At 42.9% G+C, this 20,209-nt stretch overlaps 1 protein-coding gene across 2 annotated transcripts; it reads left to right on the top strand.

Moving 5' to 3' along the window:
• The first annotated feature begins 1,305 nt into the window (after window positions 1–1,305).
• Fam98a (family with sequence similarity 98 member A) lies at window positions 1,306–15,969 on the top strand. Of its 2 annotated transcripts, XM_057784916.1 has the most exons (8): window positions 1,306–1,459; window positions 5,574–5,722; window positions 8,448–8,582; window positions 11,895–12,079; window positions 13,045–13,125; window positions 13,715–13,831; window positions 13,966–14,133; window positions 14,214–15,969. In XM_057784916.1, the coding sequence occupies exons 1-8, from the start codon at window positions 1,338–1,340 to the stop codon at window positions 14,871–14,873; spliced, it is 1,617 nt and encodes a 538-aa protein (XP_057640899.1). In that variant the 5' UTR covers window positions 1,306–1,337; the 3' UTR covers window positions 14,874–15,969. The 2 variants fall into 2 exon arrangements, with proteins under 2 accessions (XP_057640899.1, XP_057640907.1); XM_057784924.1 differs by lacking the exons at window positions 1,306–1,459; window positions 5,574–5,722; window positions 11,895–12,079 and having other exon boundaries at window positions 8,455–8,582.
• The last annotated feature ends 4,240 nt before the right edge of the window (window positions 15,970–20,209 follow it).

Raw genomic sequence — 20,209 nt, forward strand, 5'->3', positions numbered from 1 at the left:
AGGATATTAAAGACAATCCTATTGCGCCTTGGCTCTGGATTTGCAACTACACATAGTCAGGAAGTGAGAGTCAACTAACAAGCCTTGAAGAACATTTCACTTTGGTGTGGTTTTCTTGGTGAAACCAGACCACGCGTGGGTCAAGAGGATAACAACTAGCATAGAGTAGGTGCATGACCTTCTCCCAACCCACAGAATGCGAAATTAATAACTTAAAAGTGTATTGCTAAGGATAAAGAATTTTTATCCGTTAGATGTAAAAAAAAAATGGGAACCATAAAATAAAATCTGGGAGCAATTTTAAAAGAAAAAAATTATACAGTATAGCAGCATACCAATTTATGGATAAGTATAATTTTCTAATTATGTCATCACTTTGAAAAAGGATTTTTCTCCGTTTTCAACAGTTCTTAAGCGTATAATCATAACTGAAAGCTACATACACCCAATCACGTAGGACCAAAAGCAATGACAAAGCTGAGAATGGTGGCAGACGCTTTCAATCTCAGCACTGGGAAGGCAAAGGCAGGTGGAGCTCTCTGAGTTCACAGTCAGCCTAGTCTACATAATGAGTTCCAGGCCAGCTCTAGGCTATATATGTGTGTGTGTGTGTGTGTGTGTGTGTGTGTGTGTGTGTGTGTGTGTGTGTGTATGTATGTATATATCAAGACCCTATAGTTTTACATATTAAAAAAAGAAAGAAAAAAAATGGACAACGCAGGCAAAAAAGTTACCCTACTATATTTGCTATGGAGTTAGGTCCTTTTCCCGTTTAAAGTAAAATGCTTGGTGTTTGGAGCAGGATCAAAAAGGACGAGGAAAAAGTTTTCAACACAAGTTTGTGAAGCATCCATACCAAGGGAAAGCCGAGACCTCTCTAACCCTGAAAAACTGAGGCTTCTCTGAAGAAAATTAAATCTGCCATTCATTGTTCCTGACCCATTTACTCCTGCCATAGGCCACACAAATTTGCCCTTCCATGGTGACCCGCCAGTGAGTGCAGCTTAACTGCGTAGTTCACGCCCAGAAGCCCCGCACGACCTCCCTTAGCGCCTCCCGCGCCAGTCCGCCTCGCCCAAAGTTGTGCACATGCGCATTCCAAGAGCTCCGCGCCCCCTGGCTGGGTTCGGGAGCCCAGCTGCCACGCCGCCGGTATTCCTGCCCTTCTTAGGGCAGCCAGCGTCACTATTTCATGGTGCGCATGCGCATCCCCGGCCATTTTCAGTGGGGGAGGTAGGGCAATGGGCGGAACCAAACTGCTTGCGCACGCTCGGAACATGCGCAGTGCAGAGACTGAGGCGCCAGCTGTCGACTTGGAAGTTCCGGGGAAGGAGCGCATGCGCGAGTGTACGCGTTGCCGGCGAGAGGGCAGCCCGACGACTCGGAAATTTGAATACCACAGTAGCATGGAGTGTGACCTCATGGAGACTGACATCTTGGAGTCGTTGGAAGATCTAGGGTAAGACCGCGGGGACATGAGTTTCTCCAAGTTCACTCTGCTGGAACCCCGGGAACTCCTTGGGCGCCCCGGTCGGAGCCACCTGCCTCTCCACGCCGCACCCCGACTCCCGTTGTAGCTTCCCGCTGGCCCTGGGACCCCGGTGCCACGTCCACGCCTGCCCTGCCGGCTGGGGTCGGTCGCCCCACGTCCTGCCCGATGCTCCCTCCAGCCCGGCTCCCCGCGGCGTGTGTCAACCGTGCGTGTCATTGTCTGGGCTCCGGTTCTCACCACCCCCACTCCCCGAGCTCCTCTTCTTGCCTCCAGTCCTCCCACCCTACCCCCACTTTTTGGTTTGCCAAAGTTGTCTCTGTTTGCCTGTTTGTCCTCAAGATTTTCTACTCCCGTCTTGAGCTTCAACCCCCACCCTACCTCTCTCAAAAAAAAAAAAAAAATGTTTGCTCAGTCATCTCTGCATGCACCTAGGCTTGCAAAGGCGCACGTCTGGGCGATGCAGCAGTTTCTCTAGCCCGCCCAGCTGTGCACCTAACCTTTCACCACCTGCCTTAGGGATCACAGACAGTGACTCCTGACCCCAGCACAGCCTGGTTCAACTCCGGGATTCCAGGGGTCATTTCACCAACCAAGAAATCAACACACTTATTTTTCATCTTGTATCTCCTTGGGTCACCCAGATCAAGGTACACAAATTTGAGAGCCTAGAATTTCTTGGTCTAAAAGTGATTCAAGAAAGAAAGAAAAAAAATATGTATGATTAAGTATTTGCCTGTGAGTAACCACTTCAGGGGGAAAATCAGCAGATTTAGCTAGGTTTTGTTGTTGTTGTTGTTTTTGAGACAGGGTTGCATTATAACCCTGGTTATGTAGATGGCTCACAAAGATCCATCTGCCTCTGTACCCTGAGAGCTAGGATTAAAGGTGTGACCCTTCTTACCCTATTGATAGTTGTATTTTTTAACTATAATTTTTTATCAGAGATTAACTTTCGGCTTTTGGTGAGTGAAAAGTCTTAAGAGAAACCTTTTTTAAGAAAGGACACCTTGAAGCCGGTCGGTGGTGGTGCACGCCTTTAACAGCACTTTGGGGAGGCTGAGGTAAGCGGATCTCTGTGAGTTCAAGGCCACCCTGGTCAACAAGAGCTAGTTCCAGGATAGGCTCCAACGCTACAGAAAAAAACCCTGTCTCGAAAGAACACCTTGCGGTATCTTAAAGTCAACCCATTTAATAACTTGGTGTCCTAGTAGGTGCTGTTCAGAAAGAAAGCATAGTTTCTTTCTTTGTTAAAATGAGGTCACCATTGTCATTTCTTTAAAACACACTTTGTAAGTGACTCCGACATTAGGCCGCTTAGTTCCTGCGTTGGGCCCTAAGTAAGTCCTATTCTGCTTTTAAATAGGTGTCTAACAGTGTTTTGCTCACTAAAGTAAACGTTCTTTGAGGGACACTTGCTGTGTGCCAGTGCGGGGCTTACTCGGTAAAAGTTCATGTGGAAGGGAGGGTCCCATGACAACTCTTAGAAGCACTAGGAGGTTCTCTTCACTTGAAAAGAAATGAAGTTATAGAATTCATTGATACTTATGGTTAGTGTTGAAGGAGTAGATTAAGAAGACGGGGACATTCTGTATGGGTAAGGTCAGTTGACGAGCAGCCATTACTGTTCTTTTATCCCAATGGTGTTTTTTCTTGTCTGGCTTACTATAACTAATGATCCCTGCAACAGTTGCCCTCAAATAAATAGTTGAGTCAAATTGTAATATAACCCATGGAATTTTTCTGAAAGTTTAAAAAATTGTAACTTAGACGGGCAGTGGTGGCGCACACCTTTAATCCTAGCACTCCGGAGGCAGAGACAGGTGGATCGCTGTGAGTTCGAGGCCAGCCTGGTCTACAAGAGCGAGTTCCAGGACAGACTCTAAAACTGAGAAACCCTGTCTCAAAAAAAATCAAAAACAAAAATGTAACTTAGTTTGGTTGCATTCAAATATTAAGCCAAATAATAACAATAATAATATGTGTTTTTAAAGAACTGACTCCGAATTACAGTTGACTACTATCCCTTATCTCTAGCATGGCACACAGTAGGAATCGCAGTTGAATATTATCCCCTATCTCTGGTGTGGCCCACAGTAGGAATCGCAGTTGACTACTATCCTTTATCTCTAGCGTGGCACACAGTAGGAACTTAGTAATTACTGTTGAGTGAATGTGGAACACAAGAAGGCATTTCTAGCTAGGCCTGGGCTTTTACGTGTCTCCACTATGATTTTTTTTTATAAAGACATGTTTGGTTTTTGTTTTTATATGTATATATGTGCATGTCAATGTACGCCATGTGCATACCTGATACCTGAGGAGGCCAAAAGCAAGAGCCAGATCCCCAAGAACTGGATTATATGAAGTTGTTAGCTGCCCAGTGTGGGTGCTGGGAGCAGAACCCAGGCCTCTGTAAGAGCAGCAAGTGCCCTTAGCTGTTGAGCCATCTCTCCAGCTCCCCTACTTCTTTTAATCTAGTTGCAGGATGATGTATAATTTTTTGTGTATAGATTTTATTGTAACTCATTTCATATGTAAGCATATTTTAAAGGCACCTCAGCATGTAATTTTTCTACCATACCTCTAAATACCATGTTAAGCATATTTAATGTACGTTTTTGATGACATTGTTTTTATTCAGTTAATTTTTTATGATGGGCATGTCAGCACACATTTTTTTCCCTGGGAGGAAGAGATGGGCAGATTTCTGTGAGTTTGAGGCCAGCTTGGTCTACATAGCAAGTGCCAGGACAGCAGGACTACATAGAGACCCTGTCCTTAAAAAACAGGGCAAAAATTAGGTTTACTTGTGTGCATGGGCATGCTGTGCTTGTGGAGTCAGAGGCAGGTTTGCAATTGATTCCGTCCTTGTACCTCGTGGGTTCCGGAGTTGAACTCAGGTCATCAAGCCTTGGTAGTTAGCGCCCAGTCTCACCACCCAACAATATATACTTTAAGATTACTTGATTGATTGATTGTTCAGAGCTTGCTAAGTTACACGGGCTGGCTTTGAACCCTTGATTTTCCTGCTTCACTTTCTTGAGTAGTTGGTATTCTTGGAAAGGTTCCTAAAGCAAATCACCAAAAATAAGATCTAATTGATTTTTGGAAACAATTTCTAGAGAATATAAGTTTTGGTTCTGACATGATTGTTGTACAAGTACCTACTACTTAACTGGAATTTACTACTTAGTTCATTTAGGCCTAGTAAGAAGGTAAACCCTGCAGAAGAGCTCGCAGTGAGTGTGTTGATGTTATTCACTAATACGGGATTACATTCATTAAATATCTACAGATAATTGTGGTGTTTCTCTGTTGAGGGCTTTATTTTGTTGGTCTCTGCAGACCCTAGGCTGACCTTGAGTTTTTGACCCCCATGCTTCTACCTCTATTACGAAGATTGCAAGCATATGCTACCATGCCCAGTTTGGTGTTGAACCAGGGTTGGGCTGTGCTAGGCAAGTGCTCTCCCAACTGAGCTGCATTCCCAGTTTTGAAGGCTTGAAGGCACCATTGGACTGCTATTTTGGTTTGGTTTCTTTGTTGTGTTGTTTTGATTTGTTTTGTTTTCTGGAAAGAATGTTACTTTGTGGCTCTCATTATGGCCTCCAGGTGAAGGTGCTTGACTTCTTTTTCTTTACTTAAAATTTTTCTTGAGTTTTTTTTTTTTGTTTGTTTTTGGTTTTTTTGTTTTTGTTTTTTTTTTTTTTTTAATGTGTATGGTATGACTACTTGGCTTCATGTTTCTGTACCGTTTGTGTGCCATGTACCCACAGAGGCTAAAAGAGGGATGGGATCCCTGAAACTGCAGTTTCAAACAGTTGTGAGCTGCCTTCTGGGTACTGGGAATTGAACCCCTGTCTTTTGGAAGAGCAACCTTAACTTACTCTGTCATTTTTTTCTGGGCTTTATTTTTCTAATGATATATTACAATGCTTTTTAAAATACCTTTTGCAACGTTAGGGGCTGGTATTCATACTTTATTAAATTATTTCTGCTTTACATAAACAATAGACAAATTTTACCTGCAAGATAACGGGGCATGTTGATTGTCTGCTAAAGGTAGTTTCTTATTCCCCAGTTACAAGGGCCCATTGTTGGATGATGGTGCGCTGTCACAGGCAGTGTCTCATGGAGCCACTTCTCCCGAGTTCACCAAACTCTGTGCTTGGCTGGTCTCTGAATTAAGAGTACTCTGTAAACTAGAAGAAAATGTGCAAGCAACTAACAGTAAGTAAACCTTCACTTTAAAAAATAACTTAAATAATAATTCTGAACTTCATTATTAATACCAAAGCTAGAATTTTCAGTGTTTTATAGCCATGAAGAAGCATGCCAAGGCCCTGCTCCCCAACACATACATATACAGCATACACACACACTCACACACACAGTGCTTTTTTATGTTGTTTTCTGGGATAAAGTAACTCTAACTGTAAGACCACTGGATAAAACATGTGCAGAGACTGAAAAGACCTTTTTACTGAAACAGAAAATAGAGAGTACTAATATGAAATATATGTGCATTCATTGTTTTATTTTGTTTTGTTCTGTTTTAATGGGGCTCACTATATAGCACAGCACAGACTGGCTTTTCTCATGATCTTTCTGCCTCAACCTGCAGAGTGCTGGGTTATCGACATGGGCTGCATTGTCTGTATTCTGTGAAACATGAATTGTGAGATCTTGGGTTGGTAGCCAATAGGATTTGGAATGTACTTCTTTTAGGACTGCCAGATTCCAGAACCGTGTACAGTATGTAAAATGTGCGTTTTAATTCTACTGTGCTTGGGAAGAATGGGGAGACTCCGTTAGGCTACTTTCATGGCATTGGAACCCATCATTAGGTACATCGCAACCAGGTGCAGCACCCCCAGATTATGGGATTGAGCGCACTCATATTTGCCAATTTTCTTGACATTTACCACTGTTCATTGACTCTGAATGAGCTTGGAACCTGACACTCCACTTTCTGCTCCCTCGTGCCATAGGTAAAGCTCTAATGGGTAGCAAATAAGAACATCTGCCTGTTAGTGTACTCCTGGGACAATGTATCCCCACATAATCCCATTTTGAAGTGCTCACTCTTGCTTGGGTGTGTGTGTGTGCTTTGTTTCTTTGTACTTTGGCAACACCATGTCTTGCTGAGACTCAGGAATGCCTCTTGCTCAGGCTAGTTTGAGGAAATTTTTCATCAGCCTCCTATGTGCTGGGATTACTCATCTGGCTTGTTAGTATATTTAATTTGTGCAGGTTGATTATATTCGGTTCTAGCAATGGGTGAAGAGAAAAAGGAAGAGAGGAAGAGAGAGAGTATATGTGTATGTTGGAGGTAGGACCTCATCAGGGGTAGAAGAGAGTAAGAGAGGGAGGGAGGAAGGGGGGTTCTAACCCAGTACCTCAGACCAGGCACTGGACCACTGGACCACATCCTAGCCCAGGTCTGACCAATTCAGTTAATAAAATCCAGTGTCATAATAATGATAGCAGACATTTTATTTATTCCTTGATTTCAAAGCAGTATGCACAGGTTGACTCATTTAGATCTGGGGCAGTTCTGTGCGTTAGATTCTATTACTCTTAGACATTCCATGACAAAGCCCGAAGAAATTAAATATATTGCCCAGGGTCGGTCACATAGCCAGGATTCAATCCACGAGAAGTTGAGGAACCAGTGTTTTTAGCTACTTTGGCATTCTGTCACTTACTGTATCAGAAATTCTAGAAACCTTTGAAAACTCTGGATCGGATACTGTCTTTAACTGGGATCGTATAGAAGCCAACGTTTAAACAGATAAGACAGTGTGGTTACCCTGCCTGTGTAGAGGGAGGGGCCCCTTAGCACAATGCCCCACACCACCTGTCTGTAAAAGAGCCTGCAGAACTCTGGGTGATTTGATCACAACTGATGAAGCACTGGTGTTTTTCCTCTCTTCTGCCTCGTCTCCCGTTGCTACGCCTAATTGAGATCCGTGGAGCCTTAGGGTTGACAAGTCACAGTTTGATAAACGTGGTGAGAAAATGGACTTGGGTCTTAAAAATGACTTATTAATTTCTACCTGTCTGTATGATACTGAATAGAACAGTCAAATCAGTGGAGACGACATCCACACCCCCTTGACTTACCCACTGAACTCAGACTTTGTTTGCATGTTACTGGAATACAGAGTAGTAAGTCATGCTTGCTGCCTTCCAGTTTCAGTTAACTGGGAATGTTAGATACAAGGGAAACAACTGGTGGTTGCTATAGTAATTAAACTCTTGCCTCTGTGGTCCACAAGTGGAAGAAATCAATGATGTAAGAGTGCCTGGGTCTCAGTGAGAAGAAGCCCTCTGGGCTGTGATGGATGGCAGAGGTTTGCTAGTGGAAAAGAGTGGTCGCCCTGTCATTCAGTTATAACTTAAGTAAAGGCTCAAAAGTAGAAATGAGACAGGCTTTCCTGGGACATTGACGAGAGAGGTGTGGCCCTGTAGAGCCGGTATTTGTGGAATTGGTGCATGGATGGTTGTGATTGGATGTACTGGGAAAGGCACGCGTGAACAATTGGGACGAGTCTTTAAAAGCAGGCAGAAAACCTGGATGGGGTATAAAGTAGGAACCTTTAAAAACTCTCAGGCAGGGGCGGTGAAGTGTGGTTCAACAGGAAGAACAGTTGCCATGCAAGCCTGATGACCTGAGTTTGGTCCCTGCAACCCACAAGGAAGATGGAAGAAGAGACCCAACTCTGCAGAGTCTTTCTGACCTCTGTACCTGTGTGCTCCACCCACACATGATACACACAAAACAATAAATAGTAATTTTTAATCGTCAGGTAAGGAACCTAGCCTCAAGCACAGCACAAAAGTGTTTTGCAGTGCTGTGAGGATGGGTGCATCAAGAAGAGCTGAGGCGGGAAAAGCCTAGTGGGAATTTCTCCCTGGGATTGACACTGTCAATTATTTTACTCTTCCCAAGGTCCAAGTGAAGCTGAAGAATTCCAGCTTGAGGTGAGTGGGCTGCTTGGGGAGATGAACTGCCCGTATCCTTCTCTGACGTCTGGGGATGTAACCAAGCGCCTTCTGGTTCAGAAGAACTGCCTCCTCCTGCTCAGTAAGTTCATGGCTACTGACTGTAGCTGTGCTCTGCTTCCCATGAGTGATGTATGGGTCATTCTTGTTGTAGTTTGTTTCATTGTGACTTGAATTCAAATCCATTCCATTTTAAAAGACAATTACATTTCCCACTAGGAGCTGGTGGATGCATGCACACCAATGGTGCTGTGTTTTGATAACTGTCCCTCTTTCCTGGCCTCTGCTTTTGTGCTCCTCTGGCTGAAGTGCCTCTCCTGCTGTGCCCACTGAAGGTGCTGGAGTACCATGGAGTGTGTCATCAACTGTAGTGGGGAGAAGCAGTGCTTGTATGATTCTAAGGTCAAAGTGTTGTGTTTTACTGATGGTTCGCTGGATTGGTAAATGGGGTTTGGCTTTGTTTCTAAGCACATAGGATCAGCACTTGAATGGTTACTCTCCCTACTGATCATTCTGGGGAATCATTTTTATGACAAGTTATTTGCTTCCATACCTCTTAAAAATTACATGAAACCTAAATACAGGCAGTAGACTCATACATATTGCCTTGTATAAACTCCCAGGAAGCGCCAGCAGTGATCGTAGCTCAGATTCTGGTAACATTTTAGAATTCAGTGAGGTTGTCCTGTAACAAGCAAAAGCCAGGGAGGTTTTTTTTTTTTTTTTGGTTTTGGACTGTACTGTAGTGTCTTAAAATACTTACACCCCAGTTTTGAAGGTTTATGGGTTTTTGGGGGGGTTTTTTGTTGTTCTTTTTAGGAAAAAAAATGTATTGCAGCTCTTATGCTTAGGCACTAAATTTCTGCAGTTACTCACATCGCCTTGTCCGGTATTTGTTGCTGGGGTGTATGCATGTAGGGCCATGACTTGCTTTAGGTATTGATGTTTTTATCTAGCTTTTACTCGTTCATCCAGTCTCCTTCAGGTTGTGACTGGCCTAGCCACAGCAGTCCAGCTGATTCTTCTCTGTAGTATGACTGGTCCTGGCCAATCGTACTTGTCACTTAAGTTATCGACATCGGAAGCTAGCCACTGCGGGACTTCCACAGAACTCAGAGTTCAGCGTTTTCCTACTTACACTTAAGAAAGCCACATTGACTATAAATCTTTATAAAGTGCCTTTAACTACTTGCCACTTCCTAAGGAGACTACCATTTTGGAATCAGGATCATAGTTAATAAGTTTACTTTTATGAACTGATACCTGAAGATCTTATCAAGAGTGCACCCATGTGCTCCCGTAGATAAAGGAAGCGGCTAGAGGCCACTCGCTTTTTACATCCTTCACGAGTGCTCACCTGGCCCCTCTTTCTCTTTGTCACTGCAGCCTGCCTCCCTCAACATGCCTCTTAGTCTGCAGCCTCTTTCACTGTAGTACTTCATACATATGCTCATTGTTGCTCTGTGTAACTGTTCTCATCTCGCCAAGGGTCACTTCTGCACTATGCTGGGTTTTCTTTCTTCCAGCACTCAGCATCACTAACCTGAATTGTTTCGCACATTCTACTTTAAGAGAAAAATTAACAAACCTCATTTGAACTAGTAGACTAGAATAGTCTCTGAGCGTAGGGGCTCTGGGCCGTCTACTGGCCTTTTATGGCTCCCAGTTTGTACCCATATTTCAGTTAAGTCAGGATTGAATTCCTAATAGATGAAGGGGGAGATATTGGATCCCTAACTAGATTGTCAGCAGAGATCCCCATTGGGTTTGGATGGTTTTTTACTGGTGTCTCCAGTGCTTTCTAGTGCTCTGAGCATGTCACTTGCTTTAAAGTTTGTTGATGTGATGGTATTAGTTAATCTCATGAATAACTGAACTAGCTCATCCCAGATTTAAACAACCAGTGTATTGTTAAATCATAGATGATTTTCTAGAACAGGGGTTGGCAAACTTCCTTAAAAGCCCAGACAATAAATGTTCCCGGCTGAGCAGACTGTGGAGCCTTAGTGGCAACTGCCCAGCTCTAGTGTTTTGGCAGGAAAGCAGCGATTGGCGTGTGAGAGCCAGTGTGACAGGACCCTGGTAAAAACCTGTTTACAGCAGCTTTAGCTATTTCCATAGCCACAGAGTTTTACTGTTCTCATTGTCTCAACACCCAAGTACAGCTTGCTATGTAGAACCTACCAAGAGTTATTAAAGCCACATGATGTGACCTCTGCAGAAACTAGCTGCATTTATTACTTTGGAATAGGAATTGGTGGCTTCTCAAGAATGACTTGCCAAAATCATGACCCCCTTGACTTCGGCCTTTTTTGTCCTGGGGATAGCAAGTGAGATATTCAAGCCAATCACACTTTGGTGTTTCAGACAGGATGGAATGATCTAGAAAACACCTCTCAAAAGAGTAGATGCCAACTTTGCTGAATACTCAGAAATCCTATGGTTTAGGTAGAAGTGTCCTAGGAACAGTTACAAGAATGTTATTCACTATTTAGTTAGGCCTTCTGCTGAATTACCTGCAAATGTGGCCCTCATTATACTAGGCTAAAACAACTCACAGGGGGATACTCAACTCAAAGGAATTAATGACAGAAAGTGACTTGAGAGCCCAAAAGGATGGCTCCAAAGGTAGATGCTTTTCCCACCAAGGCTGACCATTGGAGTGCAAACCATGACCCACATAGTCAAGAAAACTAACTCCTGCAGGTCGTCCTCTGAACTCCATACATGTGCTGTGGGCTGCACACACATACATGACAAAGTACTGAAAAGTAGAAGTGATTTGAAAGTCTCATTGTATTATGGGGGAAGAAGGTAAGGAATGTGGAGAAAAAGGGCAGGTGGGAGGGGTAAAGATGAAGGAACACCCAGGAGTTGACATAAGGCTACTGGAAAATGAGAGGACTTTTAGGAAGTCCAGTACCTTCACACTTTATTAAAAGGTTTCACATTAGTTCCAGACAGTCTGATTACTAGAGTGGGCAGGGCGGTTTTGTCATCATGCTTAGAAGTGGCTCAAAGTGGAAAAAAAAATTATTGAAAATTGGCCATCTGTCTGTCTCCTTGTGCAAGATTTTTCACAGATGCCAGCCCCTGTTCTGGAGGTAGCATGGTTGAATTCAAGAATTCAGATCTTTAGGTGTGATCAACCTTGGTCTCTGGTTTCAAAGTATTGCCTAATTTTAATGAACCTGTAAACCGTGCATAAATACCTGAGTCACATAAGCAGTGTATATGTTATGTCATTAGCAGGTAAAAGTGGTTTTCATTTCTTGTTCTGTCCATTCTTGCAGCTTTAAAAGTTACGTATCCTTAGGTCTATAGAGTTGTGACTCCAGACTTACGGCTATTAACTGTAGTGTCTTATTTTGAAATCTCATTTTGTTTACTTCAGCATACCTCATCTCAGAACTAGAAGCTGCCAGAATGCTCTGTGTGAATGCTCCTCCAAAAAAAGCTCAAGAAGGAGGCGGTAGTGAGGTCTTTCGAGAGTTGAAAGGCATATGTATTGCTCTAGGAATGTCCAAACCTCCAGCCAATATAACTATGTTCCAATTCTTCAGCGGGATTGAGAAAAAAGTAAGACCTTTAGTACCGATTGTAGCGTATTAAAGGCATAGTCCTACGTTTGTTTGAAATGAAGCATTAAGTTTATTTCTCTTAATGGGAACCTAATGTACGTATTAATAAGGAATGTTAATAAATGAGTTTGGGGTTTTAAGTCCTAGATGCCTTAAAGAGAAATTAATATTTTAGTGGGCTTTTTGTTTTTGTAATTTTTAAACATTGACATGTTTCTTTTTCAAAAATGAAACTTAATACTTTGGTTTAAAAGCTGAAGTAAGCTAGATATAACGTAAAAATAATTAAGATTCTTAAGGCCTTAATAAAATGATTGAACTTGAGGCAATTTTCATAGTTTTTATCATGATTACTATGCTTCCCCCTACTGACTGGACAGAAAGGACATTAATAAGTTCTTTTTTCTAATCCAGTTGCTTTGGGTCTATATATTTCAACTAGCAAACTCAATATGCTGGCTATGAAACTAATTTAGTGTGTGAAAATAGAATCATTTTAATGCCACACATTATCAACAGAATACTGATTTTTTTTATATTTGTAAATAATTAGGAACAAGAAATTTTAATTTTAAAAAATGGATGAGTAAATAAAAGAAAATGGCATTTGTTGTATAAAGTTACTTCCTGTCTGACTATCCGAGGGGTGAGCGCTGTGGGGCACGGCATGTATCTGTAGTTCGTAGTCTGTGTGTTCATTCACCATTCAGCTACTGCTCATTCAGTGCCCTCTGGCGTCAGGCACGGCTCCAGGTCCAGTGAAGGATCCATGCTTCTCTAGTCACGGAGTGGGACCCCAGTGTCTCACCTTATGGGTCTTTGCATTTACGTTTCAAAACCGCCTCCACCTTTGCCTCTGTCAGGAGTCTTCTTCTGATGGCAAGATATGACGGGAATTGGGAAAATGAGGGAGATGTGTTATTGCTTGTAGTTTTTTTATTCATTCATCTGTTTTTGTGTCAGTTAAAGGAAACATTAGCAAAAGTTCCACCTAATCATGTGGGAAAGCCGCTATTGAAGAAGCCGATGGGACCAGCCCACTGGGTGAGTCGTGATCCTCCCGAGTCAACTTCGTAAGGAACCATTTTTTGTGTCAGCGCTTGTAGTCCGGGTTGGCCTCACACTTGAGGCAGTTGCCTTGCCTCAGCCTTCCAAGAACTGTGATTAAACCTGACTTAAATTATACTTTTGATTCATGGTTTACTACCTGGACATTCTTAAAACCATTTCGAGGACTCCATTATGGAGAAAGAGTTATTTGTGTATGACTCAGAGCACTTACCTCATATTTTGTAAATATTTCATTCACTTATTAAATGAATTGAAGTTTGGTATAAATAAATTTTTCAAATCGCCAGGTGATTCCAAACCAAAACCTGACTGAGCTGAACCAGCTAAACGCAGTGAAAGCTAAACAGAATTTTTTTCTCTTTCCATATATTATTGTTTTGGGACAAACTTTGCTGTCCTGTCATTTCACCAGCTGTTCATAATTAGCCAGTGGGAAGGACTGTGTGTGGTGAATGCTGGGGAGTCGCTTGTAAAAGCAGCAGACGCTTTTCTGCTTTAGGAGCAGGGGATCAAGATCAAGCTCGTGTGTAAATTCTAACTGGTTTCTTAAACTTTGCTTCAGGAAAAGATAGAAGCCATTAACCAAGCCATAGCCAATGAATACGAAGTCCGGAGGAAGTTGCTAATCAAGCGTTTGGATGTCACCGTGCAGTCCTTTGGCTGGTCTGACAGAGCTAAGGTACGCTGAGATAATTACATTCGAACTTAGGAACATCTTTATCCTTATCTTTATCTTGAACCTTTTTAGTTGCAGTGTTTCCTGCATCGTTCTGAACAATAACACTTGTCTTTGAACATTTCTTTTTTTAACAGAGTCAGACAGAAAAATTAGCTAAAGTTTACCAACCGAAGCGCTCAGTCTTGTCTCCTAAAGGTAGTATTTCCGTTGCTCATCTTTTGGCTGCCAGACAAGACTTGTCAAAGATTTTAAGGACGAGCAGCGGGTCCATAAGAGAAAAGACTGCCTGTGCCATCAATAAGGTGACTAGAGTATTTTGATTTTCTTTCACATTTGTCTGTCTGTTAAATAAAATGTCTAAAATACCTTTCTTATTCCATAGGTATTGATGGGCAGGGTGCCTGACAGAGGTGGTCGACCCAATGAAATTGAACCTCCACCCCCAGAGATGCCACCATGGCAAAAAAGACAAGATGGCCCCCAGCAGCAAACAGGAGGCCGAGGAGGAGGGAGAGGTGGTTATGAACATTCCTCATATGGAGGACGAGGAGGTCATGAACAAGGAGGGCGAGGTGGACGTGGTGGCTATGACCATGGTGGCCGAGGGGGAGGAAGAGGAAATAAACATCAAGGAGGCTGGACAGATGGAGGGAGTGGAGGTGGAGGTGCCCACCAGGATGGTGGTTACCGAGATTCGGGTTTCCAGCCTGGGGGCTACCACGGTGGCCATAGCAGTGGCTATCAAGGTGGTGGTTATGGTGGTTTCCAAACATCTTCATATACAGGAAGCGGGTACCAGGGTGGTGGATACCAGCAGGAGAATAGATACCAAGATGGTGGGCACCATGGGGATCGCGGCGGTGGTCGTGGGGGAAGAGGTGGTAGAGGAGGCCGGGGTGGACGTGGAGGCCAGGGAGGAGGCTGGGGAGGAAGAGGAAGCCAGACTTATCACCAAGGGGGCCAGTTTGAACAGCATTTCCAACATGGAGGCTATCAGTATAGTCACTCTGGATTTGGGCAAGGAAGACATTATACTAGTTGAGGCTACAGAAATTTATATTTTGTTAGAGCTCAAGTAATAGAAGCTTAGTTTCAGAATCCTGAATCTGACATCCGTTTTGAATGAATGTAAGACCACAGGTGGCAGGCATACTCCTGGTTGGGACAACCATTTGTCGGTCTTCATTCGATTCTCTTTTTATTATTAAACAGTTTACATAACACTGTTTATTTAAGAAACATATCTCTCCTTTCTATGAAAAACAAGATTTAAAGGCAATTTAAATTGCCATTAATTGACCAGTAGACTAATCCAGTTAGAACATACATGCTTTTTTGAAGAAATTACTTGAATAAAATAGTTTTCATGTTTTCAATATGCAAGTTTTGAAAATGAGGATTTGCCTAGACTTTTTTTATATTTACTGCTGGGAAACCTTCCTCATACAACCCGTGTGTGTTTTCCGTAAACTATCTTCTGATGTCTGTTCTCCAACTATAGCTTTGCCCCTGATTGGCATTTTATTCAAAGAGGTTTTGTCACATGGCTTTGTGACAGCTGTTGGGTTGGTTCCTATTACATGAGCTCTTTTGCAGGTAGCACATTCAGTAGCCTTATCCTATTGGTGGAATACTGTACCATATGCTCCTCCAAAAACCATGAACACGGCCAAAATCCAGAAAGATGACAAAAGCAAACTAAGTTGTGAACTATAGTATCTGTAGGCACTTAGTGAATTATAGCAACTCAAACAGACTTGCATCCATCGAGACAGAGTTCCTCCTTCAACCTTGTTTTTACTTGAAATTTGCTAGAAGAAACAACAAGCAGAAATCTGTTTTATGCACGAGTTAATGCCACTGGCTCAAGCAAATACAAGTTAGTTTGCTTTAGGCAAGAGACCTTTTTGTGATGGAAGTGCACTACGAAGTCAGATCCAGTCCTGCTCTGTGCAGGAGGCCCTTCATTATTGCTGCAGAAGACGAAAGCCTGGCTGAGTCGCTCTCCACATCCTTTACCGAAATCCCACCATGCTTGCTGCCAGGTTTTTGTCCATGTAAACACTGTCAAGCTGTGAAAGAAAATGGCTGGAGGTATGTTTTGTGTGAGAGGTGAGCAATAAAGAATCTGTACATTCTCTCATTGTTTGGAGAGTTTGATTTTAGCTATTTTTCACACCAAATTGTTCTGGATATTTGTGTCAGACTTATGGCGTAAGGCTTTTGTTCCCAACAAGTATTTTCTTAAGTAAAAGGTAGCTGTTTTTCTAGTTCAAACAAACAAATTGAAAAAAAAAATAGCTATTTCTAAATTTATCTTATAATATGGCTAGAAAGCTTCACTCGATCTCTCCACTGGGTGTCGCTGTTGCTACACATCTTAGGCAAGATATGTCCTTATCCCTCCCTAATCTTTCAGAGGTTTCGTTTTCCCGTTCTTCCTTAAAAAAAAAAGTGAGACTTGGTTTTCTTGAAAGTGAATTCCAAAATGCAAAGATACTTATTAGAAGAGAAATTGTATCTTCACTAAGTGGGAATTTTTAGAAGTTATAGTCTACAAAAGTATGCTGTATGTCTGTGAGTGGGGGCAAATGCGTTGAGGTCAGAGGACACCTTTCAGGAGTTGGTCATTTCGCTGAAGTAGTGATTTACTAGAGTAAGGCGTATAGGGATTTCTTGAAAAATCAAGATTTTAGGAGATAATTTTTTACATGAGCTACCAGGACATCTCTGAAGCAGACTAGGTAGACATTTCCCAGATGAGCTGGAGCCAGGCCTCCATGCTGAGGAACTGTGTCGGTCCTGCCAATGGACCTGTTCATAAGATGTGGAACCAACCTGGCTGGTGTCCAGCTGGACCAGACATAGACTAAGGCTGGCTGAGGGAAAGAATTGAAACCATTTCTCATGTACAGAACTGATTTTCAGGGACGAAATCAAATCTTTCTCCTTAAGCATTTCACAACTTCATTTCTGTTGCATGGGTTGTTCTTGGACTCTGCTCACGTCCTTTTAACAACAGGTTTTAATTGGATCTAATTGCCCACTGCTTTCATTAATGGCATTTGATTGTGGTTTTTGTTTGTTTGGGGTTTTCTTGATACAAGATCTCCTGTAGCCCAGGCCAGTCTTGAACTCGCTATTGGTGACCTTGAACTGACCCTCCTGCATCTCATTCCCGAGTGCTGAGGTCACAGGCATGCACCACCATGTCTTGACTCCTGCCCTTTAAAAGGACCATTGGGTTTAAGTAGAAAAATACATTCATGGAGTGTTGATCACCACATTCGGTGTTCTGTGAGACTTCTCCCTGACTTCCTTATTGTTTCTGTTCCTTTCTTATGATGATAAATAGACACGCTCCTTTTGTTGTTCAGCGGCACATTAATAAAAACTGGCGTGTACCGACGTGGAACCTGTATAATTCGTCTAATTTATGGCCATAGGGAATAGGCTTAGTAGCAAGGTGGAAAGCAGAGATTAAAATGAGACGTGGTGAAGCTTGATACACTTGTAATAGGAAACGTACAGATTGGGAGATGATAAAGATGGCGACGTAGAAAGTGTGAAGTAAGAGAAGGGCGCTCAATGTGGCTATTCTCTAACTTTGCTTGACTGAATGCCTCTGTGTCCCCAGTTTAATGGTGGAGGCTTCAGTGAACCCTGCACCAGGCAGATGGGAACAAGAGCAGGTGTGGCCTCTAGTGTTACAGTGTCTTTCGCAAGAGCTGGCATTGCCCACTCTGGGTGGAGGCTTGTCATCAGGATCTCTCACCCCATGAGAGCAGCTCCCAGCCCTGGGGTGTCTGAGAGCCTGCTATTTCTCTGGGTCTTCGAAACCTGTTCTTCCTACTTTTACCATCCTTATTACTGCTTCTGCTGCTGCTGGCCACCTGACAAAGGCTCAGCCTACTGATTGGCTAAGCCATGCCTCTGCCCTTAGTGTTGGCAAGCTGCTTCAGCTAGGTGTGCTGACTGTTCTGCTTCTTTCTTCCTTATTGCACCTTGGGTTGTTCCTCTAAAAGCAAAGATGATTGGAGAAACCTTTTGTTGAGCGACCATGTCCCATCGGGAGAAGGAACACAGGAGTGTGTCTCTGCTTGGCTAAGTAAGCTGAGTACCTCTGTCACATGGCCAAAAGAGTGTTTGTACCCATCTGAGCAAACCCTCGTATTTGCACCAACCATGGCATTGTTACCTTTGCATTAATCACAGGCCGTCAGGAAGTGGTCCCCCTCTGGCCAGGTGAAGATGGTTGTAGGACCATCTAGAGTTCACTAAGGTGATAGGGAAAGACCTGGTACTTTGAAACAATCATGGTTGTGGTTGTACCTTCAGTATCCTGCCCTGTAGTTTTTTCAAGGTATCTGTGGTGTATTCAAGACAGTTGGCTAGTGGCTTAACTGACAGTTACTGTGTTTAAGACATCTAGGATAGTAGAGTCCAACAGCTGCCAACTAGGGTATCAAATCCCCCGCAGGTGTCCACTTACATAGAGGAAAAATGATTATCAGAAGGGATGCTCACATTAATAATCATACCATTAGCAATAATGATGACAACACATTTAATGAAGTGTCTAACACCTGCTGAGTGGCCTGGACTAGGGAGGGTCTCCAAGAACTCTCCTGTCTCAAAACTGCAGTAAGAGATGCGGGAATGGTACGTTTCATCCGAAAACTCAAGAAAAAGCTTGGGAATAAAGGTTTGGGTTAGCTGGAACAAGGATCCAAGGATTCTGCATTGGGATATTCAATCAGAATTATGATTTACCATGAATTCCCTTAGATAGGAGGAGAAAGGTAATGGGTCAGACATATAATCTTGAGGAAATCATGGTTTATGGGACAGGTAAAAAGAGGATAGGAAAAGGCCAAGAAAACAGTGACATGCAAGTCTAGGTTTAGTGAAGAACATAAACTACTATTACTATTAAAATACTAAGCTTGGCCTAAACCCGTCCACTGCCTGCGGGTGATACACAGCCCAGAGCAGCTTCCTTGCACAGTACATGGTACCCTAGCCTGACACAGATGAATCGTAACAGTGCATCCTTACAACTTAGCAATTCTTAGCCAATCGTAGCTGGTCAGGGCCCTCTCCCGCCAGCCAAGTATGTGCCACCACGCCCTTGTCTCTAGTTGTAAATCTGGCCTGAACTTGCGATGGTGGTCAGGAGCATCCTACATTCTGCACCATTTGGCCTGGAATGCTTTGGGGTTCCAGATTTTTCTTAATAAAGTTGCTGAACTTAAACAGCTTTGTAATAAGCATTTCAAAAACAAGGAAGGGAATAAGTTGTAGACTGGGAGACTCCTTATCCATGCTGTAAAGTCCCTTTCATGTTTGTAGAATTTTGAGGGCCTTTGTCTCTGTTTTGTAATCGTCTGAAATACAAAGCTGGGATGTGGCTCACTGACAGTGCTTGCTTTGCATACTCATGACTGAGTTCAATCCCTGACACCAGCACCGAGCAGTGCTTACACTGGACTGCTGCAGGAGGCTCTCTTCTCAGGTAGGTAACCTGAGGCAAGAGCAGCAGTTTCTGGATCCTCCTCATCTGCCAAATAACCTGTCTACAGGCCCCCAATATGTCCTACATCTCCCTCTGGTAGATTGCTCCAAATTATAATGCCATTCAGGAACCTAAGGGACATCTCCTACCTTCTGTCCAAAGAGTTCGGAGCTGCCTAAGGATATTCTGAGTACAAAGCAGCCTAAAGTACAGGGTAGTTGCATGGGTTGTTTTAAACATCACTCGAATGAATGTTCTATGATGACTATCAAAAATATATTGGGTAAACCAGGTGTCCTGGTACACACCTTAGTCCCAGCCCTCTGAACAGGAGTGCAGGCAGCTCTCTTGTGAGTTCCAGGGCATCCAAGGCTACATAGTGAGACTTCATCTACAAACAAACATATTGGTTGAAACTTCTTTTGCATTCAGTTCTTAAGCTGGAGATAGACCATTTAAAGTCAAACGCATCATCAACCATTTAGTTCCACCTCAGCCAATGCTCATTCCATCTGCTAGCAAACAATAAAAATTACTTAAATTTGTATTGAACTATTATCCATTAAAAAAAAAAGCTGGAGAGATGGCTCAATGGTTAAGAGCACTGCCTACTCTTCCAAAGATGCTGAGTTCAATTCCCAGCAACCACAATGGTGGCTCACAACCATCTGTAATGAGATCTTGTGCCCTCTTGAAGAAAAGACTTGGTCAGTCATCCTCATCAACTTAGACAATGAAACCCAATATGGACAAGTTCAACAGAACTGCCATATATGGGCTGCCCATGCATGCTTAGCATTGCCAGGGCATAAATTTCATTTTCATAAACGGAAAAGCTTACAGGTAAAGGCTGAGGTACTGTA

Source organism: Chionomys nivalis, chromosome 1 (assembly GCF_950005125.1).
Source record: "Chionomys nivalis chromosome 1, mChiNiv1.1, whole genome shotgun sequence".
NCBI lineage: Eukaryota > Metazoa > Chordata > Mammalia > Rodentia > Cricetidae > Chionomys > Chionomys nivalis.

What these genes read in the sequence shown, in the direction of transcription:
- Fam98a (XM_057784916.1), top strand. Translation starts at nt 1,338, where the DNA reads ATGCGCGAGTGTACGCGTTGCCGGCGAGAGGGCAGCCCGACGACTCGG. An exon ending in GCTGGTCTGACAGAGCTAAG is followed by an intron (nt 13,832 to 13,965) that starts GTACGCTGAGAT and finishes TTTTTTTAACAG; the next exon opens with AGTCAGACAGAAAAATTAGC. An exon ending in CTGCCTGTGCCATCAATAAG is followed by an intron (nt 14,134 to 14,213) that starts GTGACTAGAGTA and finishes CTTATTCCATAG; the next exon opens with GTATTGATGGGCAGGGTGCC.